General features: G+C 39.3%; 2 protein-coding genes across 3 annotated transcripts in view; both read right to left on the bottom strand.

Moving 5' to 3' along the window:
• Nucleotides 1-4,326: 4,326 nt before the first annotated feature.
• LOC129750593 (sensory neuron membrane protein 2) overlaps nucleotides 4,327-12,082 on the bottom strand; it is a 78,432-nt gene continuing 70,676 nt past the window's right edge. For both annotated transcript variants that reach the window (XM_055745558.1, XM_055745559.1), the window contains 2 exons: nucleotides 5,320-5,438; nucleotides 4,327-5,252 (listed from right to left, as the gene is read on the bottom strand). In XM_055745558.1, coding sequence (XP_055601533.1) covers nucleotides 4,878-5,252; nucleotides 5,320-5,438 — 494 coding nt within the window. In that variant the 3' untranslated portion in view covers nucleotides 4,327-4,877. The remainder of the gene's footprint in view (nucleotides 5,253-5,319; nucleotides 5,439-12,082) is intronic.
• Nucleotides 5,721-11,840, bottom strand: LOC129750592 (uncharacterized). Its single transcript, XM_055745557.1, has one exon. The coding sequence runs from the start codon at nucleotides 9,489-9,491 to the stop codon at nucleotides 5,745-5,747; it is 3,747 nt and encodes a 1,248-aa protein (XP_055601532.1). The 5' UTR covers nucleotides 9,492-11,840; the 3' UTR covers nucleotides 5,721-5,744.

Here is a 12,082-nt window from a genome sequence, read left to right as displayed (position 1 = left end):
GTTTCTCAGTTTTGTCAAATCTGTGAATTTTGTCGATTTTGTCATTTTTGTTAATTTGGCAATTTTGTCAATTATTTATTATATTTTGAATTTTGTAAATTTTGTTGATTTTGTCAACATTGTCAATCTTGTCAATTTTGTCAATTTTGTTATTTTTGTCAATTTCGTCAATTTTGTAAATTTGGTCAGTTTAGTCAATCAAGTATATTTTGTCAATTTTGTCAGTTTTCTAATGTGTCAATCTTTTCAATATGCTCAATTCTGCCAGTTTTGTAAAGTTTGTCAATTTTGTCAACTTTGTGAATTTTGTCAACTTTTTAGTTTTGTCAATTTTTTAAGTTTTGTCTACCTTTGCAATTTTTTAAATTTTGTCAATATCGTCGATTCTGTCAGTTTTGTCAGTTTGGTCAATTTAGTCAATTTTATCATTTATGTCAATTTCGTCATTTTTGTCAACATTGTCTATTTTGTCATTCTTGTCAAATTTCTCAGTTTTGTCAAATTTGTCAATTTGATCAGTTTTGTTAATTTTGTCAATTTTGTCAGTTTTATCAAATTAGTCAATTTTGTCAATCTTGTCAATTTTGTCAATTTTGTCAGCTTTGTCAGCTTTGTCAATTTTGTCAATTAAGTGCATTTTGTCGATTTTGTCATTGTCAATTTGGCCAATTTTCTCAATTTTGTCAATTTTCTTCGATTTTGTCAAGTTTGTCAATTTTGTCAATTTGTCAATCTTGTCAATTTTGTCAATTGGGTCAATTTTGGGAATTTCGCCAGTCAATTTTGTCAATCTTTTCAATTTTGTAAATTTAAAGAATTTTGTCGATTTTGTCTTTGTCAATTTTGTGTATTTTGACAATTTGGTCAATTTGGTCAATTTTGTCGATTTTTGTCACTTTTATCAATCTTGTCAATTTGTCAATTTAGTGAATTTTGTCGATTTTGTCATCGTTAATTTAGTATTTTTTTTCAATTTTGTCAATTTGATCAGTTTTATCAATCTTGTCAATTTTGTCAATTCAGTGAATTTGGTCGATTTTGTCATCGTCAATTTTGTCCATTCTGCCAATTTTCTAGATTTTGTTTTATAAATATTTTCAATTTTTATGATTTTTTCAGCTAAGTGAATTTTGTCAAATCAATGAATTAAGCCAAGTTTGTCAATTTCTTCAATTTGGTCAATTTTGTCAATTTTGTCGATTTTTGTCAGTTTTATCAATCTTGTCAATTTTGTCAATTTTGTGAATTTTGTCGATTTTGTCATCGTTAATGTAGTCATTTTTTTCAATTTTGTCAATTTTGTCAGTTTTATCAATCTTGTCAATTTTGTCAATTTAGTGAATTTTTTCGATTTTGTCATCTCTTTTGTCAATTTTGTCAATTTTTTCAATCAATTGTCAATTTGTCAATTCAGTGAATTTTGTCCATTTTGTCATCGTCAATTTGGTCAATTCTGCCAATTTTCTCGATTTTGTCAATTTTATAAATTTTATCAATTTTATTATTTTTTCAACTAAGTGCATTTTGTCAAATCAATGAATTATGTCAAGTTTGTCAATTTAGTGAAATTGGTCTATTTAGTCAATTTTTTTCAATTTTGTCAATTTTGTCGATTTTGTCATTTTTGTATTTGGTCAACCTGGCGAAAATGGTTAATTCGGAGTTTTTTCCTATTTCTTCAACTTTGTCAATAATGATTATTAGCTTTTTAGCTTCATATGCATGTTCCAAAAAAAATCCCAAATGCATTAAACTCTACTATGGAGGGTTTGGTGGCGCTACTGTTCAGATTGACCTCCAAGCCGTCATCGTTTATGCTAGACACCAACCCCAACAACAACAACGCAACGTTAGATCTAAAGAGAGGAAGAGAAAAGGGAACAAAAAAACAAGCCCGAGAGCTTAAAGCTCGAGAGGATTCAGTAGCATTTGTCTTATTGGATTCAATTTGCTTCCACGGGCGAAATACTCTCCTGTCGTTGCTGCTTAAGAAAAAGCTTCGTAAGCACGAACGGCACGTGAGAAGATGAGAGGATGTGAATACATCGTCCGCGCACCCGTGTTATTTTCCCCTTCTCAGAGCAATCTGTACCTGAATATAATGTTGAGGAAGTCTCGAAGTTGCTATCGCTTTCGTACCATGCAGTGTGGGCATCACGTACTCATCAACGACTTCATTGATTTCGGGGTCGTACCCCTTGGTGAGAACCATTTTTAAGTTTATGAATTCGGAACTTCGGTTCCGAGATTTTTGAAATGGTTCGGTTTCGAACTGAACCATTTGAATGAAAATTACAATGAATGGCCAGGAAAATTTGAACTGTCGTCTTCCTCCCATACGGTTTCTGTCACAATGACATCAAACCTGAGTGGGAGTGAAGTCTGTCTGTTCTCCCTCCACATATCGACAGGTCCATACTTTAAGATAGCAAGCGCGTATCTATGACGTCACGTATAATTTGACGTCATAGATACGATAATCTTGATTTTAGTGATTGCTGGTTGTGGCTAGCAAGCCCAATTGACACGTTTTTTGGAGTGATGATTTGATAATAATTACTATGAAAATTTATTTTTCAAACTATTTTGTTTTTTTTTCTTTCTTTTATACATTGAAGAGGGAAAAAAATCAAATTTTTTAAGACAAAAATCATTTTTGTTGTACTGCCCAGTTTCGCAAAAACGTAGTGACAAAGTTTACAAAAATTCACACCAATACATACAAATACACTGACATCGTCTGAACTCGTCGAGCTGATTCGATAGGTACCTATAAAGGTATATCTAAGACCCATAATTAAGGATCTCACAAATCGACCGATAACTATACCTTTCTGAAAGAAAGGCAAAAAAAGTACATTTGGTGAAAATTCACAAAAAGAAGAGTACGCCCATTTTTCGACCGAAAAAGAGTACATTTACTCTTAAAAGAGTACGTATGGTAACCCTACGTTAGATGCAACATTTGTATACCACAGCACTGATATAATTTTTAATTTTATATAACGTTACCAAGATATCTTTTAATGAATACAAAGTGATGATGACATAATTTTTCACATATTAAGCTGGTATTTCAAAGTATTTTATTTCCATTCAAAGTTTGATAAATCCATTAAAAAATTCACAAATTTTAAAGTTTTTTGATGCCGTTAAAAAACTTTACCCAGTATGACGGATTGGCTTAATGATATCACCTACAAACTTTTTACTGGTTTATTCATCCCATTCCAACACTGTTGGTGTAAACATCTTTTTCAAACAATCATAAATTTATTTTTAAATAAATATTTTTATAATTCAGTTACCTGTCTGGGGCAAATCGAAGTGAAACCTTGTAAATCTCGGAATATCATTGTTTTGTATCATGCGTTTGTCAACATTGAAATTTCATTCATACAAACATTTATTTTTATGATTTCAGCAAGTAGAATTTTTAGTAGTATTTTTTTACCCCTAAATGTATGCAATATCCTTATGTTCAAAAAATGAAAAAAAATATTTTCAACAGAACCAGAAATTGCTGCAATTGGTGTTTTTATGCGTAATGGCATTTAGGGCATCAAAATTTATTCAAAAGCTATACATTTACATACGTTTTCATTAGATTTTTCATTAAAATGAAAGTTTGTTGCAAGTTACCCCTTTATCTAAATATAGCGAAAATCGCATGTTTTTATAAAATCAAAAATAACTGAAGAATCCAATAATTTTTTTGACTACATCAGTTAGATGTCTCATCAACCTTAAAACTTTAGATGCATAAAGAGTATGATTATCTGTGGACATTGTGGCATCTTGAGATAAGTTATCTTTGATAGTGTACGAGCGTTATACTCAACCAACTATGTTGAGTAATCGCTTGTGCTACTGAGCTTTGTCCAGTCTAGCCAGCAATCAGGTCCAGATTTGGACCTCAAAAGGGTCCAGAACCGGAACTCCACAGACATGAGTTTTTTAGAAGCCATTGAAGTTAAAAAGAGTTGCATGTTGCCCCTGTTGAAGATATCCTACACATTTTTCGAATTGTTGTTGTTTCTTCTCCGATGATGATAACTCTTTGACCTAAGTCACTAGTATGGTTTGTTAGATAAACATATTTTGAAACTTGTGCGCAAAAAGTGAGTAAAAATATTTATTAGCTTCGGTTTTATGCCGATTTTAGTGAATTCCGTCTAAAGTCGGGGTTTGAAACTAAAGGATTAATCTATACGCTTACATTTATCGCTTATTAATCCCTTTATCCTTTTATCCATTGATCAAGTTCAATAAAATGTCAAAACGAATTTTTTTTCTCAAATTTTTCGTACAAAAAATAACACACCGTTTATTTAAACCTTTATTTATTGTTTAATACATACCTACAAATGATCACATAAAATTAGCTATTTAACTGTCTTTAACTGTAAGTAGGTATACGCTAACTATATTGCTTAATCAAAACTCACTGCAACAGCAAAAAACCAATAATGCTTGCTTACATATGTGGTTTGTTTCGATGAAATTTGGACGAAATCCGTATAGTTGATTGCTGCTTTTGACTTAGTTTATCCTGAACTTTTGAAATGCATGAAAGCGAATTCTCAGCTTCTGGTTCCTTGTTAAGACTTGTTTGTTTGTTTGTTTGTCGGTTTTTCCCCAATCATCAATTAAATTCAATTCAATAATCTGCCTTCCAGTATATGTAGTTTCACTTTCACTTTTCTTCCCTTCATATGGGATGTTGGCACTTGAATCTCTAGAGTAGCTCAGTCGTACACGCGCATACAGTTTACGCAGTCAAACGCCCACACACGCATTCATATGATTAAAATTAAATTTTACTCTTTCCGCCATCAGTCGTCGGTTCAGTCCAAAAAGGTCATTGTAAGTGACTGTCATTTTAGTGGATTGGCCCCGAGTCCACCGCCTTCCGGAATACTGGCCGCACTGGTTGTGGTCGTTAAGGTCGGAGTGATCGTGCCCCCGGATGAGGGTCTCCTTTTGGTGAAGTACGTGATCAGAGCGACGACGGCCAGAAGCAACCCAGCTCCGATCATACCCCATTGAACCACATCCAGAATGGTCAGCACCTTCATGAGACTGTCGTCGATCAGTTTGACCATGTCCTCGTTGAGCGCGATCCCTTCCTCGATCCAGACGACGGGGAAGAGCGTGGTCGATAGGCGATCCGTCAATCGAATCGAATCTATCCGCCGCAGGAACATGTTAAACTGGACACGTTTGCCACCGTTTAGTGGGGTTCCGGTGTGCTGCGAAAGAAGCGGGAAATCGATTAAGATTAGATATGATCGGAATTGATTTGATTGACATAATTACCGGCTCAACATCGACAAAGATCTGATGCTTTTCCGGATCAGGATTAAGACCATCGACTAAGCTCGTATACTCCTGGGCCGCACCCAACATGTGAGGGCTCGTCAGCACCACTGGGGCATCTAAATATCGAAAGAAGGTGATTGGGAGAGAAGAAGCAAACAGACGATCACGGATTGATCGTAAAATTAGATTTTTATTAGCGTTGATTTACGACCTCTATTAGGCGATGGCAGATGTTATTGCATCGAGATTGTGGACCCTGAAGGTGCACACCCAGCCGTTCATGTGATGATGAGGAGGGGGTAATGATCAACTATCAGAACGGCCTATCAATCAAAATTTCAAAGGACATTTCTCAAGAACTCAAGCTAACTAGCATAGTAATCACGGGTGATCACGGGTTTCGAAGATGTAATTTTATTTGTTTAATGTTTAAGATTATTGAACAACTGATCGAAGGTTGCATTTCGAGCACTGGACGAGTAGTTCTTCGTTTTGGCTGATGATTTGTTGATCGTGGCTCCTCTAGTAGTAGTTTCGACGGTTGGCGATGACCACGGGGAACTTGTTGAACTTGTTATGGCACTTTTAGTATATTTCGATCTAAACGTAAATGGTGCATAGGAAGCCGGAGTTGTGTTAGGACGGCCAAAATGATTCAGATAAAAGTCGAACAGGCTAGTGGTTGACTTCTGAGGGATTGCAGTTGGGCGAGGTGTCGAGGACCTGGTTGTTGTTCGACGGGTTGTTGTTGAGAGGGTAGATTTAGCTGCGATCGTTGGCCTTTGAGTTGTCTTTCTTGGAGTAGTCGATAAAATGATTGGTTTCAAAGTAGTAGTAGTTGATGATTTAGTAGTTATCAAGCTTGTTGATATGGCACGAGTTGTCCTTACTGAAGGCCTCTTGGTACTTCGATTTTCTTCTTCGAAACACCCACGTATGTAGTGATCTGAACGACCCTTACAGTATGGCCTATAGACGGACCAGGCATTGAAACCGTCTCCAGAAAGTCTTGTGTGCTCTTCAAAGATCAGTTTCATGCACGCAATATCATCAGTTAGGTCGTTGTCTTCTAAATCGGAACAACTTACACCACAAACCCAACCTTTTCCGGGAGGTGAACACCAATAGATGTCACTGATTTGGAACAGTCCATGATCCCCACTTCCATCGGCATTGAGTCGACCAATTGCAGAAACGTTGTAATTTGACTCACGATGAGCTATGCAAACCCACGTAGCGATTTGGTCGTACGGAAGGTTGTGAGTGTAGAAAAGCTCACGCGCAAGTTCACAACGTTCATAAACTTTTCCGACACCTACGTTTTCTTTTCGTTTTGGGGGTATTTGAGGGCTTCCGCCACTATTCGCAAAACAACTTTGAACCATACTCTGGGCCTTCTCTTTGCATTTATTCTGATAGGAAGGCCAGGCGTTGAAACCGTCTCCGGAAATTCTTTGGTGTTCTTCGAAGATCAGTTGAATGCAAGCTAGATCATCGGTTATGTCATCATCGGTAAGATCCGAACAGGCAACTCCACAAACTGTACCCTTTCCAGGGGGAGAACACCAATATTCGTCGCTCAGCTGGAACATTCCATGATACTGAACACCTCCAGCTCCCGACCCAATAGCTGCGGTGTTGAAATTGGACTGGAACTGAGCTATACAAGTCCACATGGCAGCGTCTTCGATCGAGTAGTGATGCTTTTGGTAGAGCTCATTGACCAACTCACACCGATTGTAGATTTTCCCTCGACTTTTTGGAGTTTTACTAGGTGGAACCAAAGGCGTTGGAGGTCTTGGAGGTGAGAGGTTTGTTTCATCAAAACATCCAAGAATATAACCATCGGACCTTCCCTTACAATATGGCTGATAAACAGACCACGCATTGAAACCATCGCCAGATATACGGGTGTGCTCCTCGAAGATTTTTCTCATACAAGCAATGTCGTCGGTAAGATCGTTATCTTCCAAATCTGAACACGCTAGTCCACAAACCCAACCCTTGCCAGGAGGAGAACACCAATAGATATCGCTAATTTGAAACAGTCCGTGATCTTCACTTCCATCTGCGTTCAATCTTCCGATTGCCGAAACGTTATAGTTCGACTCCCGATGGGCAATACAAACCCAAGTAGCGATCTGATCGTAAGGCATTCCATGTTGATAGTATAGCTCCCTTGCCAGCTCACATCGTTCATAGACCTTTCCAACCGGAACATTGCCTTTGGGCGCCACTGTCGTAACAGGGGTGATAACATTTTCAACTCCTTCGAAACAATCCTTAACCATGTTGAGGGCATTGCTTTTACAGGCCGATTGATACGAGGGCCAAGCGTTGAAGCCATCGCCCGAAATTCGTTGATGTTCGTCGTAGATGTGTTGCATACATGCAAGATCATCCGTTAGATCATCGTCCTTCAGATCGGCACAGGAAATCCCGCACACAAATCCTTTTCCAGGTGGCGAACACCAATATTCGTCGCTCAACTGGAACATTCCATGATACTGGACACCTCCAGGACCCGAACCCACGGCTGCGGTGTTGAAGTTGGACTGATACTGTGCTATGCAGGTCCACACAGCCGAATCCTCGATCGAGTAATGATGCTTGAGGTGTAATTCCTTTGCCAGCTCACAGCGATCGTAAATTTTACCTCGGGATGTTTGAGATTTCCTTCCAGGAGCATGAGTTGGTGCAGTGATTGCTGGTCTTGGAATCGGAGGCGTAACTGAGTCAGATCCGAAGCAGCCCTGAGTGAAACTGTCCGATTTCCCTTTACAGTAGGGTTGATACACAGACCAGGCGTTATAACCATCTCCTGAGAGACGTTGGTGCTCGTCAAAAATTTTCTTGACACATTCGACATCGTCACTGATATCGCCATCCTTAAGTTTGTCGCAGGATAATCCACAGGCATACCCATTCCCAGGAGGAGAGCACCAGTAGATGTCACTGATCTGAAACAGCCCATGATCACCACTCCCGTCAGCATTGAGTCGTCCTTCGGCTGAGGTGTTAAATGTACTTTCGTGATAAGCGATGCAGACCCAGGTCGCGATCTGATTCCGAGGGAAATTAAACTTGTACAAAAGATCATTCGCCAGTTCACATCGATCGTATACTTTTCCGTATGGCATGGTGAGATCAGCGCTCTTATGGACAGCAGGTCTCGTGGGAGCAGTTAAGGCAGGACGCGGACGTCCGACAGTTGTTGGAGGCTGCTCCTCAAAACAATCCTGAACGAACGAATCGGCCAGTTCTTGGCAGTAAGGTTTGTAAACCGTCCAGGCATTGAAGCCATCGCCCGAGATTCGACGATGCTCATCGTAAATTATCTGAACACAGCGAACGTCATCGCTTATGTCGCTGTTTCGCATTTCTGAGCACGTCACTCCGCAAGCCTTCCCGGCCTGATCGCCGATAGAACACCAGTAGATATCACTAATTTGAAACAACCCATGATCCCCACTGCCGTCCGCATTCAACCGACCTTCTGCCGAGGTGTTAAACCGACTTTCGTGATATGCTATGCACACCCATGTTGGTATCTGCTCCAGAGGCATTCGATGCTTATCACGTAGCTCGATCGCCAGCTCACAACGATCGTACACCTTGCCGACCGGAATTATCTGCTCCGTGTCAAAGATATCGTTTTTAGCTTTTGCTTTTTTCTTCTTGTAGTACGATTGAAAACGAAGCACTTCTTCGTTCAAACAACTTTTGAAGGGCACTCTGGAGGCTGCCCGATCGCGACAATGAGTTTTGTGAATGGGCCAAGCCGCAAACCCGTCGCCAATTGCCCGCCCATACTCAGCAAATATTCGAAGCATGCAATCGATGTCATCCTCCACTTCCTCATCCTTCAGATCGTCACAAGAGGCCAGCCCACAAATTGAGCTACTTTTCAGACAGCCGTACAGATCACTTATTTGAAAGATCCCATAGTACGCAGAACCCCCGAATCTTTTGTACTTGAGATTGACGGCCGATGTGTTAAAGCGCGATCCATATTCCGCAATGCACAACCAATCGCCGATCTGGTACTCAGGCACCTGTTTCAGCGCCAACTCGCGTGCCAATTCGCACCGTTTAAACTCCCGCGCGATCGTTAACGGCGGCGCTATCACAAGCGACACGACGACCCACCACGATCGAACCCAGTTCATGCTACTTTCTGCGATGCTTATCGTTCAACGATTCGCCCTCCCTTCGTCAGGACACACTCCTGAAGACGATTCCGGAAAGTTGAACCGTCCTGTTGCACGGCTCACAAATGACTAACGGAACGAACTGAGAGGATCCTTCTCCTCGTCCGGCGGCGATCATGCTTCAAGTCGCGATTTAATACGCGGAGGATTTGCGTGTTTGCAAAAGTAAACAAATCGTGCAAACTTGTTCAGGTTTTGAGAAGCAGCTATTATAGGTAGGGTAGGTTGTCGATTCAAGATTTCTCTCCTGTTTCGCACCGGTTGTTGATTCTATGTAGGTATACCTGCGATCGTTGAGAGCGAGAGTTTATGGCGGACGGCAGATTAATCCGCGATAACAAATGACCACACTCATAAATCATGACGAGACCGGCTTTGCTTTGCTTTGCGTGAAGATCGGCGACATCGTTAAGTCATCGACAGCCAGCCAGCATGTCTCGTTCTTTGTCGCGAGCGAGAGCAATGGTTTTGGGACCGGTGAGTTACGATTTTCCGGCCCCACAGAAAAAAACCAACAACTGGGAAATCGATACTTAAAACAGCAAGTTGAACAGTTTTAGAAGACCAACCTCAACAGGTAGGTACCTACATGATCGCCACGCATCTCGCACAAATTCTGGGAAACCGATCGACCTTGCCAGTGGTGAGCAATGAGGGAAGCCTCGATCGATCGTTTGTTCGTGATTATTCGGGTGAGTTAATTTTAACAAGGTGCTGGAAACGAGTGATGGAATGCGTGTTTGGAGCTCGTTATCATCGGCAAATCGGTTGATGCCTTTCAACTCGATGTTAAGCAAATTGATGCTGATCGTGGAAAGCCGCCCGGTCGCTTTTCACACCAATTCAAAGCTAGTTGACTCAATCAGAACCTGTTGTATTGATGTAGGACATAATAACGGCGCAAAAACCCTGCGAACTGTAGCGTGCTCCAGTAATGAAACCCCCCAAAAACAAAGCGGGTTACACTATATATCACTTGTAGGGGTGGGCACAGTAAAAAAACACAAACAATGTGAGTTAGTAATTAGAATACTGCTACTGTGTAAGGAATCCACGAGTTGGTGATTGCATGTTGTTTGATTAGATGTGCGTATTGTTTTGCTTGCATTATCCGTACAATACGAGCGATAAACACACTATCGTTAGAAGCTATTGATGGATGAACTATTTGAGTGATCTGGACTTTGCATCTTCTCATCGGCAATTAATTGGTGAGAAAATGTAGCGCAATATTCGAAACTTATCGATTGATTGTTGGTATGCAGATTTTACTTGCACTAACTGATTGAGTTATTAAGTTGCAGGAGATCAGACAATCAAAATTGATTGATCAAATATGATTGATTTCCTTCAAAATCTCTATGCAATACACGAATAATATTTTATAATGTCGCGATTAAAAATTTTACAAATACTAAGTCAAGGCTCAACTGACTTTCGAAACAATTTCTCAACAATTGTCATCGTAATGTAAATCAAGCCCCAGAATGTACCATTCCCAAGAATTTTTTCCAGAATGCACCAATTATAAGATTTTTTTCCCCCAGAATAGACTATTTCCCGGATTTTTTTCCCAGAACGGAAAATTTCCCAGAATGGATAATTTTCCAGATTTTTTTCTCCAGATTGGAACATTTTCTAGAATGCCGGAAAACCTAGAATTTTTCCTTTAGCTTTTTTTCACTTCTAGTTTAATCTTATTACTTTTTGACTTACTCAAGAGATTGACATTTGAAAAAGGATTTTGAAAATGAATTTTGTGTTTGTCTATTTTTATACATAGCAAAGACAACGCACTGTGGCAGTGGTCCAGGACGTAACTTTATCGTGACAAAATTCTTTACGAAGATACTATAAGAGATAGACAAATGGTGTCTTCTGCAAAAACGCTCATCGAACCATAAATGTGCTAAATCACTTATTTAAGCATCGCAATGGACTCAGACAATAGCAAAACGATGAAAATTTGACTTTTGTACGAGAAATTGGGGTTTTATCGTTCACAGGGTCTTTAAATGTGTGAATTTGTATTAAAAATTAACAAACTTTGGAAAATTTTTATCCCGTTTTATTATTAGGTTATTTATAATAACCTATTTCCCAGAATTCACAATCGGTTATTTGATATAGGAACTAAATAATATGCCGTCATAAATAATTATTTGGGTTGCACCAATCCGAGATATAAAAGTTTAGAAAGTACAAGTTTTGGCAAAAAAATCCCAAACGCCTCCAGGTACAAGTTTGCGCTTTGAGAAACAAAATGTGCGAATTTTTATTTCATACAAAAGCCTACACACTTAATCTTTTCTCCTGTGGTCGGGACGATTTCGTCCTGTATTTTCAACAGCTGAAATTACAGGACGATTTCAGGACAGCAAAACAGCTCAGGAAAACAACTGTCAAAACGTCCTGTGAGTTCAAAACGCTTTCTTCCTGAGAGTTATAGGGAATTCTGAATTGGTTTCCTGTACATTCGGGATTTTTTTCCAAAATGTTATCGTGCAAGAAAATTGAAAGAAAAAACGCAACACAGACTATGAATAAAT

The sequence above is a fragment of the Uranotaenia lowii genome, chromosome 3 (assembly GCF_029784155.1).
Source record: "Uranotaenia lowii strain MFRU-FL chromosome 3, ASM2978415v1, whole genome shotgun sequence".
NCBI classification, from domain to species: Eukaryota; Metazoa; Arthropoda; class Insecta; order Diptera; family Culicidae; genus Uranotaenia; species Uranotaenia lowii.
This window is presented reverse-complemented; position numbering and strand designations above follow the sequence as displayed.

Excerpts from the sequence above, each read along its gene's own strand:
- LOC129750592 (XM_055745557.1), bottom strand. The coding sequence starts at position 9,491 with ATGAACTGGGTTCGATCGTGGTGGGTCGTCGTGTCGCTTGTGATAGCG.